The sequence below is a fragment of the Typopeltis vanoorti genome, chromosome 21 (genome assembly GCF_054136105.1).
Source record: "Typopeltis vanoorti isolate ZY-2024b chromosome 21, IOZ_Tvanoo_1.0, whole genome shotgun sequence".
Classification (NCBI taxonomy): domain Eukaryota; kingdom Metazoa; phylum Arthropoda; class Arachnida; order Uropygi; family Thelyphonidae; genus Typopeltis; species Typopeltis vanoorti.
The window spans coordinates 60,833,126-60,857,035 of record NC_143569.1 but is presented as its reverse complement, the minus strand read 5'-3'; the positions used below and the strand labels follow the sequence as shown (position 1 = coordinate 60,857,035).

The window sequence follows — 23,910 nt, the reverse complement described above, 5'->3', positions numbered from 1 at the left end:
AGAATCTGTTTCATAATCTAGTCTCCAATACCAGCGGTTCAATAATGTTCAGATTTGGTAATTGTATCGGTTAGGGAAGGTACTGAAATTCACCTTCACCTTTTTTGAACCACGACTGTACAGTACAAGCTGTCTGAATGAGGGGGGGAGGGCATTGTCGTCTTGGACTATTGCATTATTGGGTGGAAATAACATTTGGATCATGAGATGTACTTGATTATTCAAAATGTTCAAATAATCACTTGCGAGCAATTTTGCCATGAAGAGTACCATGATATTGCTGCCCAGAACATCAAAGAACCACCTCCATGCTTTACTGTTGGAACCATATATTTCGGATTGTAGTTTTCCTTGAGTGTTCTCCAAACTCAAACTCGTCCTGATGTAGGAAACAGCGTGAAGATCGACTCATCTGACCATATCACATTTCCAGTTATCTCTTGTTCAGGTTTTAAGTCGTTTACGATTCTGACCATTCTTTTTCAGTAATCGGAGGTTTAGCAATTGCAGCTCTACAATGAATATTGGATTTATGAAGCTCGCACCGGACATTTTTTGTTCTCTGTTACCTGTGCTGCAGTAGTTCTGTGATTTTTCAAAACAATCCTTCTCAGTGTCCGACCATCTCTTTCTGTCATTTTTGATTTGTACCCACTGTTTCTCTTCGATAATGTTGTCTTGCCATGATCTACGCATGCCAACATAATCTTAAAAACTGTCGATCTTGATACCCCCTAATGTAGCAGATTTTGTCACTGATACTCCAGCTAAACACACATCAACGACTTCTCTTTCAAAATCGGATAGATAAGTCTCCCATTTTACAATTTTTTAACACAAATTATCACTCAGTACTCACTAACGAATTTACCTGCGAACTACAGAGTGTAAACAAAACCAAACAAGAACATTCAGTGCTGCCACCACAAATGTTTCCATTATACAAACGAATTTGACAATGTGAATACTCAAGAATGTGTAAACAGAGTTGATCTTAGAGAGTATTGTTACTTAAATAGAACAGGTATGTAACGTTAAGAAAAGTATTTGAATAAAAATAAATAAATAGAAGAAGACCAAGATCGCAAGCAAATGCAATTAAGAGCGCTTCAGCAGAATCGAACTGCGAGAGTTGATGGAATCGGAACTCTGATATATATATATATGCTTTGAGAATAAAATAGCACTGAGATTCAGCACACAGAGAGAGGAAATAAAAAGACACAGTGAGATAGTGATAGAGGAGAGGAAGAGGCCTCAGTTGACCAGTTTTAGCTGTTGATCCACCGCACACTTCTAAAAAGGTCGTTTGACTTTTCACTCATTAAAGGAAAAGTCCCAAGAAGGGGACTTTTTATCTGTTTACAAGAGTAAACAGATAAAAACAATATTATAAATACTATAAAACCAGTATACGAAGCATAAAAGCCTGTAGAACCTAATAAACAGATAAAAAAAAACGGAGACCTGGCCCTGGAGATCCCGCCTTAATAGGGCTCAGGACCACCTCGATGTTGGCCTTCGCTGTCCGGGTTTGTTCAGGCCAACCCCTTACATTAGAACAAAATGAAATTAGACTAAAATGATAAAACGAATAAAATCTGAGTTTAAAAGGTCAAAAACAATGATTATAAATATATGCACACAATTTAATTCCTACCCTTGTGTAATCTGACATATGGTTGGTGGCCTACGCCATCTCCTTAAGGACCGTTCTTCGCCCAAAAGGAATCTTTCCTGCTCCAGGAATCGAAGGAGATAGGCGGAGAAACAGTTTGTAATTCGTCTTCCTCAGTGATGAGATGTTTTTACGTATTTTCCACATGGGATATTTCAGAACACTGATGAGAAAAATTAAGTATTTTTTGTTTTTTCTCACCAGTGGGTGAAACTGCAATAGTATCACCCCAGAGAAAGTGGGCAACGGGATCTTAAACAATTCAGCCAGCCTTCGCCACGTGCATTGCGCTGGTGTGGTAGAAGAGGTGCCTTACAGTTTTAGTTGCATAGCATATTTCACAAAAGGGATCACAAGTTCGGGAACGATATTGTGATTTTACTAGTTTCACCGGTAATCGGCCGTAAGCGAGTCTCCAAGCCAAATCCAGGTGAAAAGGTTGTTCCCAACTGTTTTTGATGTTCGTAAAGAGCACCTCTTCATTCGTAACCAGATCAGGCATTTCACAACTAAAAACATCAACACATTTCCAGTACAGCTACTTTGGGCTAAGCTGAAGCACCAGAACCCCATCTGTGACAAATCTTTTTAGTGTTTTACATATTGTAGAGTATCACTCTGCCATCGTCTCCACCTTCGATCCAGCGGTGGCCAGTGGTCCCGAAACAGGGCAGGAAATATCCAATGAAGTATTTAATTACATTGCCAGATGGGTGATTTAGTGCCAATGGTTTCCGTGTGGTTCGAACAGTGTTAATGAAATAGAAATATTTCAAGATCAGCCGGGTAAACCCTACTTGATTGTGGTTGTGGGGGGGGGGGGAAGACACGGAGAAAAGCCCTACGTACCTCGTGTTTCCTATGGCTCCAGAAGAAGTCGATGAGCTTAACTTCATATATATATATATATATATATATATATATATATATATCGCTGTCTGTAAATAACTTTATCCTGTGTGTCTGTGATGTTTGTTAGGTTGATTGTGTGTGTTAATTAGCATTATGATGATTTTGACAGCAACTTCGTTGTACTCATATATACACGGTACTATAGCTATTAAAATTAATTTCGAAATGATATACAATTTTGTTAGTGGACAAAATAGTTAGCAATGTTATTCTGGATATATCTAGTTAATGAAGTTAAGCATATGAATTTTTTTTAAGTTTCCATCTTATGTTTTCAACATAATTTAGTAATAATCCCAAAAATTATTGAAACGTTCCACATTACTAATAAATTTCTATATTTTCTTATAACTGAAAATCCATGCACAAGTGCATGGATTCCTCTGAGGGAAAAAAAAAAAAAAAAAGGAAATTTATTCTCCAAAATACATTTCGTTCCTGTTTAGTTTTGTAAAAATAATGTGGTTGCTTAGATACCAAAACTATACGAGTGCGGAAATTTCTTGTTGAACACAGAAGGTAAAAAACACCAGCTCCACCTTCCGGTCATGCGTGACGACTAAATCGCTCACTTCCGATATGTAGCAAAGGTGAAAACTGAGAAACGGAAAAAGGCTAGCCAAAAGGGACTCCACCCAGACAAAGAAAACTGAAGGGGGAAAAAAAAAGAGAGAAGTGATTGAAAACCGACAGATGTAAGCTTTTAGATGTGATAGAAATACTGTTAGGTGTTGGTGAATGGAATAATTTATATATAAAATTAATTTTATAACAAATACTTTTATATATTTAAGTATAATTTTATAGTATAAGAATTTCAATTAACTGAAAATAATTCATAAAAAAAAAAGACAGGCAACAACAGCCAAGAAAAGGTATGTGCGAATTTTCTTCTATTGTGCTACATATATTTGTCTGTAAAATACATCTGCAATGCCCTTAGAATTCTTGAGTAAAAAGCCAATGACATTAAAAAGGGACACTCCTAAACAAAAGTAGGCAAAATAGCCGTAAAAATAATACTTATAATTCATAAAATTTATCTATTGACACTATTAACAAGGATAGAAATACTAGATTCAGAAGAACAGTTCCATTACTGTAATTTTGATATTTAGGTTTGGGAGAAGGGGAGGCATAGTTGACTAACTGTAAAAACTTGGGGGACAAGTGGAGGGATTGCAAAATTTGACGTAGGAGAGGATGCATCTAGAAGCAGTGGCGTTGCTAGAGCTTTTGCTGACGGTGGCGATCCCAGTTTGCCGTCCCTCGAAATACTAAAATACCAAAAATATTACAAAAAATCAAAACGACGTATAGGGTAAGGTTCGAAGTGCCGCCCGGGGAGGACCTCCCCCTAGCTACGCCACTGTCTAGAAGTATATCCGTCAAAAAAGGAAGTCAGTGCATTTCCTTAGAAATATTTTGAATTTTTAACAATTAAAAAAATATATATAAAGATTCTTCCCATCTTAGACAAGATTCAAACCTGTTTTTTCCAAGGCAGCATATACAGCGCTTGTTACATACTGATTTGATGTGCAGATGTTAATGACTTGATTGTATAAAATTAGTTATATCTAAATAAATGTTTAAAAACGGGATGCTGTCCTAACATTATGTTTTTCAAAACTTCACTACGACTATGAAATATTTTTTTTTTTTTTTTTTGTCTTCTGAACATGCACTTTAACTCATTACAAGTCCGATATCAATCCTCGTGTATGAAGAAACACAGAGAGTGGATTCCTAATCCCAAACCCTATCATCACTCTTGTGCAACCGTGTAATCAGAGGAAATAATTTACTTGGAAGGTGTAAGTCACTTTTTAATACAAACAGCGAGTAATATATAACCCCGAAACCCACCCCTTAGGTCCGTTACATAGCTCTCGTTGAACCGAGTCTGCTAGTTGGTACACATCCATGTCGTTTATCTTTCCAAGTAGCCGTGTGCTACTACTGCACGTAGAAGGGTTTAGGCGGGGGTGTGGGAGTTGGTGTGAAGACGGATTGCACATCTGCGTGCGAAACTAGGACCCACCATTTTAATCTCCGGTAGGATTTTAAGGAAGTGAAAGGATGTCATTATAAGTAGAAATATATGGAAAAGCTACGTCCAAGGAGGGTTCTGAAGATATTAATCTCCCCCTACTTCTTGGGCTCACTTACTGCTAGCACTGCACCTAAAAGACTTGACGTGACGAATAATAGTGAAAAGGGGAGTCGAAACGCATTGTTGGTCACGTGTAAAATCTTTTTCCCTTTTGGAATCATTCGTTGTAAAGACACCTGTTCTGCATTTTCCTGCCTGTTCAGGATAATTGTTAACTTGAGTGTGATCGTAAGACCTTGTGTACGTCTTTTGTACTGCATTTCTGTATCACCACTAGTAGCCAAAAAGTTAGATTTTTTTTTTTTTTTTGTTATCAGTGGAATATCTGTCTTAACAAATTTTTTAAAGTATTTATTATATTTTTAAATAAAAAATAACTAAAATACTGTTATTCAAAATAAACATTTTATTAATTTTTGTAGAATTACTTTTTAATGCAAAATTTCGAACAATTAAATAAATGAATAAAATTATCTTAAAATGCATAATGTTAAACTTCTTAAAGTTGGTATTCGCTTTTTGAGCTCGATTCTGATAATATTTATTTGTAACATTTATTATGTATAACATATTTAGAAAAATTTTAAATTTCTTTTTCTGAAAAAAATAATTGAACTGAATTAAAGACACTAATAAATGAATTATATAAAAATGATATATGAAAGGAAAAACAGAAGAAAAAATTACGGATGTGTGAATGTAGCATAATCGACCGTGAGATGCGGTGATTAATACCATTGGAGGGCATGGATGGCAATGCTGTAGCCAATAAAGTTCTAACTGAGGCTCGGCTATTGCTGTTACCCTCCTGCCATGATCAGAGCTTTAATAGCTTAATAACACCTTATCCCTATACTGTCCTCTACAGATAACGGGGAACATGAAAAGCATTCTTGCTTTACCCCTTTAAGCCAGTCCTTATAAGGACTATAAAGCTTAAATTATTATTATTATTAATGGGTGGAGAAATTCTGGAAAAGCCAGAGGGTAACAGATGGCAATGCTGTAGCCGATGAAGTCTTAACTGAGGCTTGGCTATTGCCGTTACCCCGCCATGACCAGAGCTTATAGCTCAATAACATCATATCCATATCCATATATTTTATTCTACAGATAACGGGGAATATGAAAAGCATTTTTGCTTCACCCATCTAGCCAAAAAAAAAACTTAAATTAATAATTTAAATGACTAAATTAATAATTTTAGAATCTCTTTGATAAGAATTTTTGATGTTTGATAAATCATAATTATGCAATTAAAAATCAAAAATTACTAAAGTTATTTAATTTTGAGAATCTTATTTTAAGAAATATTTTTTTTAATTTAAGTTTTATCATAAAAAGTATTAATATAGGAATTACTGAGGCAAGAATTTGTTTTTTGATTTACATTTATAAGATAAAAACTAGAAAAAATTCTGAGCTCATAAATTCTACGCTCTACTATTCATGCAAATGTTTAAGTTCATTCTAAACAGTTTTAAGCATTGTGAAATAATATTGTGAGCAATATAGTTTTACAATACCATTAAAAACTATTTTTTTATAGTAATCCATTCTGTAATCATAATTGGAAACTTAAAAAATTTACAATTTCAAAAAAAAAGTATTACAAGTCTTAAAAGTGGTTACATTTATAAACTTTTATAATTTCTTAAAAACGATTGAAATGTATGAAAAATTATTGCAATTACGATGAATTTTTCCAATAATTATTGAGATATTAAAAATCTGTTACATTACAATTATAAAAAGCTGCTACACAGTGCCGTAGCTAGAACTTTTGTCGCCCAGGGCGATCCCCGAGTTTGCCGCCCCTCTCAATACACACCAAAAATACTACAAAAAGTCAAAACGACGTATAAGGAAACAAATTAAATCACTATGTTTATTTTTGAAGTAAAACTTTAATTTCAACATTCTAAAATGTTATTTTTCTTGCTTTTCCGTTAGCAAAATCGTCGATGACATTGGCGAAGCTATTTCATCACTCAGTTGCTGTTCTGTAGACAGTATAGCAAGATTTCTTAAACGCAAAAGTGTGAGCCGAACGTCCCCTCCGCTCTCCCCTACTGCTACAAATTAAAAATTTTTCTTCATCCATAGTCTATGTAGAACCGTTGGGATACTATAAAGGTGCAAGTCCTAACATGCTATCTTAGGTGTTTCTGTCTTGGGATCTCCTTTAACAAGGCAGAGAAGGAAGAATTAGTCGACTTTCTAATATTGTCTATCCAGGTAATTCTAGTTCGTCTCTGTTGTTTGATATCAGACGTCAAGCCCTCTAGTGCTGTTTTAGGTAAGCTCTCTGATCTAGTCACGTGGTCCAGCAACCGAAGCTGTTGCCGACGTATTTTAGTGATGATATTTTCTTGTGTCCTGGCAATGGAGTGGATTTTCCTTCTAACTTCACCATTTGTTACTTGTGCCGTGACACTTCAAAAGTCTTTTGTAGCACTTCATCTCGAAGGCCAGTAGCCTTTCCTCACCATCCTTTAGCAATGTCCAATTCACATTTCTATAGTATACGTATAGTAAGACAGAGTTAACAAGGATATCGATCACATAGTCTTGTAGGTAGCTGTATTTTATTGTATGGGAGCTCTGGTCAAATTTGCGTACTTTAATATCATGTTTAGACCATCCATCTGTGTTGTACACTTCCCCAGTAGGTGAATCGTTCTACTTCTTCCAATTTTTCATCATTAATATAAAAACTGAAAGATTTAATTGCTTTAGTATTGAATAAGAGTTTTTGCTCTCTTAACGTTTCTGAAGAGAATCAACCAGTTCGAAACAGCTGTCAGGACAGTGAAACTTTTATCAAATGCACTAGTAAAAGGTGACTATACGTACGCTTGGACGCTTGTATTGTTTTAAATAGCGCAAAGCTAATGCAACTCTAATGCCGAAGATTGTATTCTCGTACAGCGGAATTTTATGGGTTTTGTCTTCTTTTTTTTTTTTCACGCAGGGATATTTTAGTTGGTCTTAAAGAATATAACAGACAAAACGTTTGAAATCAGGATCCTTCATGTCCACAACAATATTGCCCATCTCTCCCCACAATTACTCCCAGAAGAGTAATTGTGGGGAGAGATGGGCAATATTGATGAAAATAACTGAAAAAAAGAATCGCTACGAATAAACAAACAAATTTGGTTTTGAACATAACACAATTCAGTAAGACCTAATAAGATAATAGGCAAGATGGAAGTGAATACAACTTCCTTACACAACAACTTATTTTATCGTTTACCTAAATTAATATTTGATGAGAAGTAAATCAATTTCCAATAAAACCATTAAAATAGTGAAAACTGGAAGCATATTCCAGATTTCCAAAAAAAAAAAAGAGTAACATTGATTCAATCTTTCTTCTTAGTGCACAGATTATCATCATCATCATGCGTATCAAGGATTTAGGCCTAGCATGGCCTGTTCCGGCCTTAGAAGTCATCGTTGAATCGTTTTCCTAATGGCTTGCACTTTAAGGCTTGTTTTGGTAATCTTTCTATTTTCATTCTTTTAACGTAGTCCATCCGTTTATGTTTATATTTTTTTAATTTTTTCTATTACTGGTTCCTGGTTTAATTCTTTCATAATTTCTTCATTTCTTTTGTGATCAAATAGGGTATACTTTGCAGTTTTTCTCATAAACTTCATTTCTGCTGTTGTTAATCTTTGTTTGTCTTTTTGTTTTATTGTCCAGATTTCGCTTCCATACATGAAGACCGGTAGGGCTAATGTATTGTATACTTTTAGTCTGGTTTGTTTTTGAACTAGGTTTGGTTTAAATAACCTTTCTTCTTAGTGCACAAATGAACCAAAAAAATAGATAATAACTCTTTGAATGAATCTAAATTTTGTGGGTTTAAAGATTATCAGTTTTGTATGTATAAGCATGACGATGATGGTAGTGGCAATTCGAAAGTTGGTGGACACAGAGAGTTGTAGAGTAGGTGCCCTCCCTCGATGAGTCGTGGACTCCTTGGAGGTGTCACGAAAAATAAATAAATAAATAAATAAATAATAATAATAATAATAATAAACTGCAGTTCTCCGATGGAAATCTCACTCCATTCCATTTGAATAAGCAGAAATAATGTTGATTAATATATAAAATCCAAAATAAATGCAAAATACCTGCTTTACTCCATCATGTCTTCTTCTTCTTGGTGAATGGGACTACTAGTTTTCTTCTCAACCGATGAGTTGAGGCGTCGCTTTTTCACAGAAAAATAATCTATTGGGAGGAAGATCAAAACTCTCAACAAAGATTACATAAAAAATAAAAACATTTATAATAAAGCAATAAAAACAACCACTAAAATTTAGCTATTTCTAGTATTGTATTTATTTGACACTTTAAATGAAGCATACGAAATTCTCTCATTTTTTTATTTAATTTAATTTATTTTTATTAAAATCCATTAATGAATGAAATTATTATTATTTTTTTACGGGAATTTATTTTTCTTAATATAACATCCTTTGCTAAACACGCGATGAAAATAGTTCGTGGAAAGAATTTGACTCTTTAAAAAGAAGTCGACAACGAGATATAAACATCGTTACATGTTGTCAACTTCCGGCTGTATTATCTGTAAAAGGAAATAAGAAATCTTTTCTTTCTGTAAAGAATGAGTCAAACAGGAAAGGAGCGTATGAAGACAGCACACCCTGGAAATGAATCATTTTGGACATTCTGAGCATCTTTCTAGAATACCCGGCATTTTGTCTTATTTTACTCCATTACGTATAATGGGAAACAAGTTTAATGAAGTGGTCTAATTTAGGAAATGAGAGTCATTGTACACAAACATCAACTATAACAATGCCATCGGCAGCATTTCCTGCCATTTCCCAGTATGCATTGCGGACGGCAATGCATGCTGGGAAATTCCATCCACCATTATATTATGTGTAAATTACATTTTCTAGCATCAATATTTCTGTCTTATAATAAAATAATAATCACATTCACATCGTTAAATTAAGCAAAAAAAGGTAAGTAAAGGACAGAAGAAAAGAAACTATGGTGGAAACTTTTAGGAAATCAAATTCTCTTTCACTGAAAAACGTGGGGGAAAAAAAGAAGTGTACATTTAAAGTAGTTATCATCAACATGTACAAAAAAAAAAAAAAAAAAAAAAAAAAAATCCAGACTCGGACTATAAGCTAGAAAATTGGTTTCTTAAACTTACATTTTCAGTATACTTTTATAAAAATCAAGAAACTATTTGCGAAGAACAAAGAAAAAAGTTTCAGTATAGCTGTCTGTTGGATGATAAGTTACAAAAATGACTCACTTCAGTAAAATAAAAATACATTATATGAAAAATCTGTTCCTATTAAAAAAAAAAAAAAAAAAATCCAAACTCAGAATGACTGATTTGCCGGAAGTTATTTACCAGAAGAACCAAAACTATTTTTAAACATTCAAATCCCGAAACTTGTGTAAGAAGAGACATGGATCAAAACAGTTAGCATAATCTTAACGATCAATCATTAATATAAATAATTAAAATGCATATTAATATTCAATGTCGCAAATGGAGCCATCTGGAGGTGAGAAGGATCACCAGTAGCTATTATCGTGGATGGAGATTTGTTAAAAAATGTTTATTGAGTTTGCCATATTCACAAAGCACTTTGCTCCGAAATTATCTCCAGAGAGAGTCCAGGAGGGAAGGAGGATTGTGTGCATGTTCTATAAGTGGTTTAGTCCAATTAACACTCATCCGTGTTTGTCGTTTGCCATCGTCAATCTGGTGAGGTTCAGTGCTCTACGGCAGCTGCTGATCAGTGTGAATCCTTCATCACCACGCTTAACACATGTAAAGCAAAGTAACAACAGATTTCTGTCGACTTCGTTCATCCACACCACGTGTGGACGTGAGTTTACTGGCAATTTTCCCACGAGGGAGTTTAAAGGCTGGACACCTCGGTCCGCCCTGATGCGCACACACAACAAAGGCGACCAAAACACAAGCGTAATCGCTCCAGTTAGACTCGTTATGGTCTTGCGCATGTGTGACGGACCGAGACTGGACAATTTCTCAACAGGAAACAGTTTGACGCCTTCCCATTTCCTCCCCTCATCTCTCCATTCCCAGACAGGTGTTCTACTCAGAGATCACTCGATAGTGCATTACTAGGGACGTTTTGTTTACTGAAATCAAGTTGAGAACCAGAGTAATTCCAATAATAATTTAAGAAAAAAATATTCATTAAATTTTGATTTGAAGAATTATTGAGTATAGAACTTTTCTGAATTTTTGATATGATATTTGATCGGCCTGACACAGAACATCACCTTATATAGTCCTATATGTATGGACTGGCTTAAAGGGGCAAAGCAAGAATGCTTTTCATCTTCCCCGTTATCTGTAGAGGACAGTGTGGGGATAAGGTGTTATTGAGCTATTAAATTAAAGCTCTGATCATTACAGGAGGGTAACAGCAATGGCTGAGCCTCAGTTAGAACTTCATTGGCTCCAGCACTGCCATCCATTACCCTCCCAGGGTAAGTTCTTCTTCCCAACAACCATCACCCAAAACATCACCCTTACTGCTATAAAGAATTTAAAGCAATATTAAGTATTCTTGTAAAAGGTATATGTAAAATTATATAATTAATTTCGATAAGACTAAAGATTCTTCATAGATTCATAAATATTTCATATTATATTTAAGATTCAACAATATTCTATAAATATATCAGATCTTTCTTTGAATTAAACTTTTTAAATTGACCAAAGATAATAACATTATGTGGTTCTAAAACTCCTATGAAGTTTTCTACAAAACAAAACACTGACAGCTTCCATTTCCGGTTATTTATTCAGCTAATTCCAGATATCAATATTTAGTGGAGGTGGATTTTTGTGGAAAGAAAGTCGTGTTTTAACTCTACAACAAAAGCAAAATCGACAGTTAAACACATGCAGATGTGTACAAATAAATACTATTTAAAATTAGGAATATCGTGTTCAGAGCCTCCGTAGCTCAGTCAGTATAGACCAGTGATTTTCAACCTTTTTCATAACACGGCACACCTAGACTAATTATTAAAATTCTGCGGCACACTAAAAATATATTCTTTTAATTTTTTTGATGATCTGACAAAAAAAGGCATAATTTTGATTGATTTACACACACAAGAAGATGGAAGACCAGACACTAATAAATAAATGCGCAAATTATGACATTATTTTTTTCAATTAATTTGTTTTCATAAATCTCGCGGCACACCGGTATTTTTAAATTCAATTACTCGAATTTAAAAATAAATTCGTTTTAAGTTCCATTTTATTTTATAGTATAATACTATATAATATAATATAGTATAATAATATATATAATAAGTACAGTAATTATAATTAAATATAACAAAATTAATAATATAAAATAATACGAATAATACAATATATCATATTACTTCAATAGAATATAAAAATAATATAAATATAAATACAAATAAAAATTACCCATGACAGAGAATTAAATAATATTTATTTGTTTGTCCAAGCATTTTATTTTTACCACTATTATAAAAGACAACCTTTTTATAGTATAATAATAAAATAATGTTATATGTATTAAGCAAAACTAACGAAATAATAATAAGCCACCACCATTTATCATAAACCACCCATAAAACCAAAAACATTTTCATTTAGCAAACCAACATTATTGACATTATTTGACTGACCCATTGGGTGTCAAGTTTTGGACCAAAAGGTCGTGTTGATGACTGGTATTAAGTGTTTGACCTAAAGGCCAGACACTTGATACCAGTCATCCACACCAAATGATGATGAGAAGATTACACTATCTATTATGAATTCGAGAACTTCGAAACTATATTTGGAATTTCTTTCGTAAGGAGGTTCATCTCTTTTGCTTTAAACGTGACGAGCGAATTGGGAATTTTTGTGGACACCCAAATATGTTCGATGTCTGATTTTTTTTCCCCAAATTGACCGATATGTCACTCACTCAGTCTGTGAACAGCGCCTACTCACCAACTAAGTTAGTTATAGCCAACGCCTACACTCTATTTATGTAACCTACACAAATGATGCAACAAGCAGAGTTTCCTTTTATTACACTAGCGTGGTTGGATGATAGGAATTTAAATCTTTTTTTATTTAATAAATGTCATCTACACCAAATCACGCAAAGTGATTAGCGAACTCAACTGATACTTGTTAAGCAATAGAAGAAAAACGTCAATAGAGTGCCGAGAAAGTACAGAATGGCTGAGGAAAAAATGAAAAACGTTTTTTATTTATTCTTTCTCTCTCTTGTTTATCGCTTTCGTGCTCTCTTCATCTCGCCTCTCAAAATGTCTTCATCGCTTTCTCTGAGTGTGTAATTAGTCGTATCTGTCTCTGTCTGTCTGTCTGTCTCTCTCTCTCTCTCTCTTAATGAGAGAGAGAGAGAGAGAGAGAGAGGAGGAGGAGGAGGAGAGAGAAAGAGAGACAGACCTATTAGAATAAATGATTTTAATATGTTACGAAAATCTGGATTCACATATGTGCTTGATGTATGTGATTGACATTTTTTTTTTAAATGCCCTACTCAGAAATACGAGATGAAAAAAGGTCAAAATGAAATAAATACTTAGAAACAAATCACAGTTAGGTTTAGATCATGATGCGTGAAAAAGTCGCTGAAATTTTACATCGAATGGGATAGCCTATTCGGTGACCCTTGTCTATGCTTTTGGGTCAAATGAAAAATGGCAAAAAGAAACGTCAGTGGATTCAATGGATGTTGATATGTTCATAGGATTTGTGCATAAGGTGAAATAAAAAACTTCTGCAAGGATTTTCTTCATAGGAAGAATACTGAGATTTGTAACCCATAGCTCATTAGAAGCATTATGAAGAAAAACAAGTTAGTCAAACAATGAATCTTGCTTCGTTTCTAAACATTCGACCTTATGGGGCACTCGTAAAATATATTGAACATGAAACATCAACGACTCCGATATAAATTCGAGCAGACCCCATTCTCTATAGATCACGATCCTCATCGAAATGTGTCGCTGAAAACACCACGTTCACATAAAGTGTAACTAATGGCTGTCTTTATTGATTTAGTTGTGAAGTCGCCCAAACGGAACGCAAAAACAACATTCGACAAGTGAAACGCAGTGGTGCTGAACACACCTACACCGTAATTGTCAAGCAACCCCGCATGTCGTCCAGGTAAGCTACGTTAACAAGTAGCGAACGGTGTCATCTTGACGGATGAGCTGAAAGCTGGGCTGCATAATTAATCTGCAATTCTCACAGCAGTCTTTGTTTCTGACTTAGGCCCCGAGGCGGGACCCGTTACTCAACTTCCGCTGCACAACAATATAGATGGAAGCATCCACAACACACGGCTTTCCCATAGCAATCACGCTCGCTTGGAGAACATAGGTCAATTAAATCCTCGACCTTGCTCGATATGTAGCAGGAAGTCACCGAGTGAGAACAATACTGGGACAGGCGCATCTGCCTTTAGTTTTTATGGATACTCCATCCATGACAAGAAAGGGGAAAATATATTGGGGGAATTATGAAACCTATGGGAAGATAATTACATGTTTCCGTTAGCTTTTGTTCAATCGTTATAGACGTGCAAACGCAAAGGTGCAGCTGCGTTCTCTTTGATTCTGTCGCGTGGTTGAAGACACGCGTGCTTCACAAAAACAATGTCCTCTTCAATGGAGAACTTGAAATCAGTTTGTTTAACACGGGAAGTTGGGAACTAAATTAATCCCACGTGTTATAAACAACACGCAATCTCACACTAAGTAGTTTAACGAATGAGGTTGTAAAAGACAAATTATTTAATAATAAAAAAACAAAACCCATCTAATAATTACCACGACCTCACATTACAATGTAAACATAAGTAAAACCGGTAAGATTGGAAATCTCTTTCGTCATCTGAAATTTAAAAGGTTCCATTGAATCACGACATTTTACCGTATAGAAGAAGAAATAATCCTGAAAATATTCTTGACAAAGTATACTAATATGTTATATGAAAATCTGGTCCAATATTTCAAATGGTTTTAAAATAAGCAACTGATACAACAAGTTTTCTATTTGGAAAGAAGCTAACATGTATCTTAATGAAGAAAACAATTTAGCTTCCTTAAAAGAAGTATGAGAAGTCAAATTTATAGTTTAGTAAAAGAGGGGAGGTTCAAAGGTCTTCTCCAAATATGGAAGTACCTGTCATTCTCTTTATCATTGCCCTGGTCCTGATTATAAGTGCAACAATTGTGGTATTCAGGGAGATCTTATGTGTGTGCCGTCTTAATGCAAATCAGTTCTGATAAAATACATCCAGGTCCCAATAAAGAGAACCTTAGGACTGCAAGCAGAAGCAGGAACAGTATTTACATTCGGTTACATCTATATTAAACTCATCTGTATAATACTTTCTCCTCTCTCTCTCTCTCTCTCTCTCTCTCTCTCTCTCTCTCTCTGTGTGTGTGTGTGTGTGTGTGTGTGTGTGTGTGTGTGTGTGTGTGTGTGTGTGTGTGTGTGTGTGTGTGTGTGTGTGTGTGTGTGTGTGTGTGTGTGCGTGCGTGCGTGCGTGTTTTAAATCCTGCTCATCCTCAACTAATACAGCTATATCATCACACATTATAATATGCATTTGCACTTTTCATAACCACTTCGTTTATTCCTTCTTTTACTACCTTCATTCTATTCTCTATATATATATTCCTATTGAAAAGAATGATAATGAAAGAAAAGATAAGAATGATAAAGAAAGAGTGATAATGTTACACTAAATTCCAACCTGGTTTGCCGAGTGGTTAGCACATGAGCTCTCCAATCAACAGGTCGTGGGTTCAGATCCCGCCATGAGCATGTGATATTTAGGTGAGAGACCACCATCCTACTTACTGGAGGCCTGAAGTGGCTCGAAAAATTTCCACGGTTGATCTCTAAAGCACGGTTTCGGGACTAAAAAAAAATCTTAACCCACTCATATCAGTTTGTTTAACACGGGAAGCTGGGAACTAAATTAATCCCACGTGTTGTAAACAACACGTGGTATTAATGTCCTATAGGCTTACAACGTTTTGTGAGTTGGAATCATATTTAAAAAAAAGAGTATTCAAATGGATGGATGGTCAAACCATTTTGACCAAGAGACCAGCGTCTATATGATATCTATCATTTGGTTGTTTTGAAAAAAAAAAAAAAAGAAGAAGAAGAAGTCAGAAGAATAGTGTTTATTTTTCTAGCAGAAACTAGGAAGTATTGTGAATAATACATTTTTCTTGCGACAAATAGTTACTAAAAACAAAGAATGAGTCTCTAAGTGGCGTAAAAGCTGGTTATGATTACCTTCTCTATCGCATTCAAGATCATTGAGGTTATGGCGATGAGACGATAGTTTGATAGCTGAATTTTATCTCCCTTTTTAGGAACAGGCTGAATAAGACTTGCTTCCATGCTGTTGAATAAATGCCAAATGTATGACAACTTACATAGGAAATGATATTGGATGTGGGTTAATTCTGCAGCACAAATGGAGGAATACAATCAGGACCAGAAGATTTAATAGCATCATCATCATCATCATTAAATTCCTGACATGGATCCTCAAGGGGTGTACAGGATATTATGATAGTGCTACATGAAAAACTTACATCATTACTAACTTCCTATCTACAATTTTCCTTCAAATCAATCTGTTACCTGTCAAGACGTCAATTTTATCGGATCTTATATTTCTGTCTTCTAAGACACTTTGTACTTCCACTTATATCTTGGTCTTCCTCTGGGTCTTTTTCCTGCCAACCTGGCAGAGAACACTTGTTTTGCTAATCTTTCCTCTCCCATTCTGTTTAAGTGACCATACCACCTGAGATTAGCTCTGCTAAAGCTCCTGGATGCTGACAATGTCAAGTTCTTTCCTAATATTCTCGTTTTTAATAAGATATTGCCATTGATGCCATCTGTTCACGCCTCTAATCTTTCTCAGGACTCTCATGTCTGCAATCTCTAGTCTTTGCTCAAATATTTTACTTCTGACCCAGTTCTCAGATCCATAAGTTAAAACTGGTTTGAACACTGTCTTGTATACAGCTAATTTAGTGTTTTGACTAATTTCCCTCTTATTCCATATAAATTTATTCAATTGACTTCCTACCATACCAGTTTCATTGATTTTGTTGTCTATTTCCATGCTTAATTTACCATTTTCACCACAGGGTGCACCACGAGAAGGTGAAGATTGGACCTTTGGTCAGAATCCCTGGTCGGTTCTCTGCATTCCTTTAAAGGCTATGTGGAGGTCTCCTCTCAGTTATACAGCTTTGACCGTTGAGTACCACTTAATTCATTTTTCAAGATGTCAGTTGCTTTCTCTCAAGCCTAAAAAAAATTCCTCCACTTCTACCTTAGTAGAACCTTCTGCGGGACCATAGGCACAATAAGTCTCATTGTCCAGTTCCCATTCTGATATTTGCCCACATCACTCTACTTGAAATCCTGCCATTCAAGAAGATTAGTCTCGTATTTTGTGTTCAATACTATAGCTACACCTTCTTTTCCCTGATTGTCATTGCCTGAATATAACATTTTGTATTTATTGCTCAGGAAAATCTCGTCAGATATTTTTTTGTTTGTTTTTGTTGTTGTTGTTTCAGTCATCCCTATTATGTCGATCTGGTACTTATCAAATTCCTCAGCTAGCTCCATTTCTTTACCATTCAATCTTCTTATGCTGATAGTACCATTCTTTAACTCTGATGATGTTTAATTGGGGTGTGTTTCAGTATTTGTTCCAGTAGCTGACTTTTCGCTGTTCGCCCTGGTTTCCTGGCGAAAACAAATAGGGGGGGGGTCTTATTTAACCGGGCGACGCCCCAGTCGACATGAAATTCTGCCATGTTGTACCATCATTTTATATTTTGGTTTAAGCCAATAAGAATACAATGTGGTCGGCTAAATCCCAAATTGCTAGTCCTTCCTTGTTCGTTTAGTATCTAGGTAGATACCCAACAGGGTGCACAACGAGAAGGTGAGGATTGGACATTAGGTCAGAAGTCCTGGTCGGTTCTCCGCATTCCTTTAAAGGCTATGTGGAGGTCTCCTCTTAGTTATATAGCTTTGACTCTTAAGCACCCCTTAATAGCATCAATACATTTTTCATGCTCTTCTGGGGAAATTTCAGAGGAGGAATGCTGTGAGCACTTCGTTATGTTGTAGGGGTGATTTGCCCTTGATCATCTATACAAGAGTTGTCGAAATGTTCGAGGGTGATGTTCGAGATGTGAGGTGAAAACAACGTAGAGAAGAAATTATTCGCCAGCCTTATCAGCGACGGGAGAGCTCGAGTGTCAGTTGAGCAGGAGGAAAGCTTCTCCCTCACGATATCATGGAATGCAAAATCACATTTTTTAGAGAGCCAAGATTGGTGAAAGTCCGGTTTTGCAGTGGAGTAGGGAATTAATGCGCTCATTCCAGTAAAGGATTGCTTCAGTGATGTGGTCGGAACAGGTGTTTCTATCAGGAAAGCGAAAACAGTAATCAGACCATGAAAAAGAGACGTTGAAATCTCAGTCATCTCTTTTAGCGACCAAGGGTGCGAATTTGAGATCGATCTGTAGAAAGGAGAAACATTGATAAGGTTATCGTTGGTATTTTCAATATGAGAGGAACATCCACAGCGTATTTGGAGAGAGAGGTATTTAAGATGAGATCCAGTGTTGAAGAATGATGAGGGTATTTGCTATTCTGGTTGGCAAGTTAACCATTTGCTTTAAAACACGATTGAAATTAAATGATTCCTTCTGGCTTCATCTGTGAAGTTACAGAAAGGGAGCCAGTTTATGTTAAGATCATTAAAGTCTTTAAGGAAGATAATCTTATAGTTTAAATAATTAGACAGTATGAAATAAACTTTTAGAGATACGTACGTAGTGAGAGCTAACTCTATTTTACTCCAAAGACACGTAAATCTGGGCACTATTAAGAAACGTAATATGAACATGCGATAAGAAGCGCCTAGGTAACCAAGATCAAGAGGGGGGAGCAATATCCCCACCTAATACGTACAAATGTGTTCATTGAATAAATGAACAACTTTAGCCATTTTCCAGGAAATGGTAAATAAAATAATAACTTCATTCAAATCATCTGATGTAACAAAACGTTTTGGCATGCTCCTTCCAATGAGATAAGTTTTCTTTTCTGTATGCCTCTATTTATGTTTAAATACACTTATAAAACTGCTCAAGCAATCTGTATATGTCTGTCTAGGGAGTAATATATATCTAATATATAACCATACAAATCAGGAAAAACTTACATTCGAAACAATGTTTTTATTTTTATTAATGAAAATTAACATTATGTTATTATTATTATTATAATGTGACACCTCCAGGCAGGTCCAAAGACTCATCGAGGGAGAGTGTAGCAATAGCATCGAACGATAAACCCTTTCCAACTACTAACCGCGCTCAAACTTGCTTAACTTTTTGCGAGCCATTAGTAGCAGAGGCCCTACCAATCGACCAACATTTGCTGGCTTAGTTTATATATTTTAATATAATATAATAATAGTTTATATGTATTTTAATATTTTATATAATATATGAATTTTAAGTTTTAGTCTATTGTTGCCTAAATTTTATTATATTCATGTAATTATTTGAGAGATAATAAACTATTATTATTAAAAAAAATTATTATTATTATTATTATTATTATTATTATTATTATTATTATTATGTGTTTTTTGTTAGAAATAAATAAAGTACGAGCTTTGCCACTAGTGTCTGACAAATAAATAATAATAATAATCATCATCATCATCATCATCATGTGTATCAAGGATTTAGGCCTAGCATGGCCTGTTCCGGCTTTAGAAGTCATCGTTGAATCGTTTAAGAGGATGTCCTAGTTTCTTTTTCCTAATGGCTTGTACTTAATAATAATAATAATAATTATTATTATTATTATTATTATTATTCTCATCTACAAGTAATCCTTATAAGCAAATGCAGAAATTTGTATGTATAATCACTCTTTCTCAAACTTTAAAAAATATATAAAAATAAAATAAAAAATAAAAACGTATACAAAAAATTTTAATTGAAATGTAATGTAGGAATTGCAGCACTTAGTGCTGAACTCTGTAAAATTATAAGGTGCAATGTCACACAAGATGTTCATTGTATGTATAAATATACAATAAACATCTTGTAATCAATAAAATAAATACATATGGAAAATATATATATATATATATATATATATAATAATAATAATAATAATAATAATAATAATAATAATAATAATATATATATATATATATATTATTATTATTATTATTATTATTATTATGTGTTTTTGCTAGAAATAAATAAAGTACGAGCTTTGCCGCTAGTGTCTGACAAATAAATAACGGTTTTCCTGTGGCGTCATCTACCGGTTGATAAAAATAACGAACTACAAAATATTATCATTTCCCTTACGTTGCACAGAGACGCTCCACCTATCCTTAATTAACACAATTTTTAATGTAGAAATGCACCAGACTTAACTTATAATAATTTTTTGTAAATATTACGAAATTAAACTATAAAAGCAGATCTTTTTTAGCATTTTTAACTTAAAGAATTTTTAGTGTCTTCAGTTTTTAGATCGTTTTAAAATTTCACTAAATAATTGCTGAAGTTATACGTAATGTTTTAAATATGTTTCACAATATTAAGTATTTAATTAGTTCTGAATAATAAATTAAATATAGTGTCTTATTTAATAAAGTTTATTAACCTGTTTTTTTTTGTTTTTTGTTTTTTTTTTCGCTATGTTACATGTTTATGGAAAGATGGTACAATTTGAGGTCAAACTTCGTCAAGCAGGATGCCAGCTATTCATTACGTTACATCTATAAACCATAAAGAGGCGGATTTTTCAGACAAAAAAGCACGAATTTACTGGGAAGTCCGATCACACCACCTACTGACGTCATTCCCCTCTACTCCTGTATCCGGCAAATGTCTGACACGTTGCTACAAGTTCAGATTTCTCTGCTCTCTAGATTAAACCCCTCACCTAGGAGGCGGAAATATCGGAATGCGTTCGTTCCGGCACAGTTCTCTCGCCACTGCTTCAAAGCACGTGACGCAGTGACTCATCGTTCGAAGTCTGTCGGAGACAAGGCTCGTGATGGGTATACTAATATAGCCGTAGATTCAACGCGTACTTCGTCCTCTAAAAAGAGAAAGAAAGAAAATGCCGCGGTTTGTTTACAGAAATGGAAGTCGGTAACAAACGCCTCTTAAACTGAATAAAACTATAGAATCCAGCGCACTCTACTCAAGTACACGATTGCCTACACGCAGACGTACACGCACGCGCGTCGTGATGAAATGACGATGTTTTTCAAGTTGCAGACGATGATTAGATAGCTTACTGTTATTTATAAGGTAAAACTGAACACGTCAGAAACAACCAACAAATCGGGCTATTTTAGTATCTATAAAATATTTAATAAATATATTATAGTAATGTTTCCTACACTACTCTGGGAGTGCAAGCAAATAACTTAATTTCTAGTAATATGCTAGTAATCAATCAATATATATAAAGTAGTGGTAGGAAAGAACTATGAAAATTTGTATACCAAATAGTCCTTATAAGGACTGGCTTAAAGGGGCGAAGCAAGAATGCTTTTCATCTTCCCCGTTATCTGTAGAGGACAGTGTAGGGATAAGGTGTTATTGAGCTATTAAAGCTCTGAACATGGCAGGAGGGTAACAGCAATGGCCGAGCCTCAGTTAGGACTTCATTGGCTGCAGAATTGCCATCCTTTACCTTCCATGGGTATTATTCACCCAACATTGATCTGTATACCAAATAAGTTCTTAAGTTCTTAAAAGAACTGATGGGGTGTTATTGAGCTAAAAGCTCTAGTCATGGCTGGGTAACGGCAATAGCCGAGCCTCAGTTAAAACTTCATTGGCTACAGCATTGCCATTTGTTACCCTGAAAGTCCTAAAAAGGACTTCGCAAATCCTAATCTATACCAAATAAATTCTTGCTGTAATCTATTATTGTGATATTAACTTATAATTTATATGGTATGAGATAAATATTATAACTTATATAATATAAACATGAAAATGTCCATATAACATTACAACACATAATATATTCGATGTTTTTTTTTTTATTCAATAGTTACTACCTTTAACCAGAACTTATTAAATATTTCAAAAATCCATATATAAACATTTAGATTTTATTCTTTCATTTATAAGTCTATTCCTGATTTCCAAGGGCAATCATTGAAAAGCCTATTTAGTAAAATCTTTATTTTTATTTTATTTTTTTTAAAGAGTGTGAAAGTTAAGCCAACAATGATTGTCTTAGAACAGTTTCCGGACTCATAACATGATTTCATATTTCATTAAACCAAGAGAAATTATGGTGCTAATTTGTTAATGTCCTTTCTATTAAATTTTTATTATTTATTTTATTTATTTTTTATGTGATTAGTCGCCCGTTACTCTCTAGGAGTAGTAGTTTCTCTGTAAGGTCACTAGAACTATATTATGCAGATTTACATGTCAAAGTATAAACGTAGTAAAAATATTAAATATTTTAAAATATTATAAGCAAACACTAGGAATGGAGACATACAGCTTTATGCATCAACAATCAGACCATATAAAGAAACATGATCCATGCGTTTTCATGAAACGATAGACCGCTAAATATCAATGACACATTCTTTACGTTTATATTGTCCGAGACACATATAATAAATAAATAAATGGTATTAATAAGGGTAGAGATCATAAATTAGTCAGATTGAAAAACTTTATAAAACAAAGAGATTGGAAAGACAGAAACTAATGAAAAGGAAAAGACTTACTATTGATTACCAAAATCTTCATAAAAAATCTTCCAAAAAAGGGAGAGAAGTTCATTAATAACAATAAGAATGAGAACTTAAATTTTTTATATAAAATTGCAATTATAAATTAGAATATATAGTGCTAGATATATAGTTAAAATTAGCCAAAGAAAAAAAATTAAAGAAAACTATCCAAAGAAACCAAAAATATTCTCAGAAAAATGTAGAATATATACTGTAGAAAGAATTCCCAGATTGTAAAATTCTCTGCCTTTAGTTTCGAGATTACCGGGAATGAAAAGAGTGAGGGATTTGAGAACGGACGTATTACTTTAGACTGAGCCTGATTTCATTGCATACATACAAGGTTTCTCAGTATTCCCACATTGCACTGGTGCTAACATAGTGTGATTCCTACTGTCTCCCCCTCTGCACGAAATGTGCAAGAGGTCAAATGGCCGGCAGGCCCCACCCGCAATGAGGACCAGTGGTGGTATTAAGGTTTTATAGGGAGGTAGGTTTCTAACTGTGGCCAAGTGAGATATTGATACTCCTTTTCCCTTAGTAGGTTCTAAGAAGATTTTGCTAGTAGACTAACTCAGTCTATAGGACATTTGCTGGCAGGCTTCAAGCCCTGCGGGATCATATATTGCTAGTAATCCGTCTAGGTCTATAGGATACTTTGCTGGCAGGCCCCCGGCCCTGCGGGATTATTATACTGCTTTTAACCCATCTCTGCTGGCAGGAAATCGCCACTTTGAGATGGACAACATCAAAGATCACATCCAGTTCCTTAACAAGGAGAAGTCTCTAAAAGTGCTCAAACTTATAATAAGCAAATTAGAAACTGACTGGCCAGGATTCATAAAAGAGTACATTCACTCTAATGATGGAGAGGAGGAGGAGAATGAGATCTCACAAGAGGATCTCATTGCTGCTCTGTCACCAAAATCCCCCAGTCAAAACATCTCTCAAGGGGAGCACTCTTACAAAAGAAGAAGAATCATAGAAGACCAGATGGACGAAGACACATGTACATTAGAAGTCCCAAAGAACACCGAAAAGGTTCCACCAGTAATACTAAGGGACAAGGACAAATGGACCACTGTCACCACAGCCCTTAGGGAACACAAAATTGCATATTCCTGGGCAAAAAATCAAGCTGAAGGAGTCAAAATCCAACCAGCCTCAGTCACTGACTACAGACAGCTGACAAGACTAATGGATAACAAACGTCTTCCATATCATACTTTTGCTTTACCCAGCGAGAAAAATCTCAAGGTTGTGCTTCGCGGAGTGA

General features: G+C 34.7%; 1 protein-coding gene across 1 annotated transcript in view; it reads right to left on the bottom strand.

Moving 5' to 3' along the window:
• LOC150094895 (uncharacterized) overlaps positions 1-23,910 on the bottom strand; it is a 53,683-nt gene that overhangs the window by 7,593 nt on the left and 22,180 nt on the right. The window contains exon 2 of the mRNA XM_090411326.1: positions 8,853-8,952. Within this exon, the coding sequence (XP_090267452.1) occupies positions 8,858-8,952 (95 nt within the window). The 3' untranslated portion in view covers positions 8,853-8,857. The remainder of the gene's footprint in view (positions 1-8,852; positions 8,953-23,910) is intronic.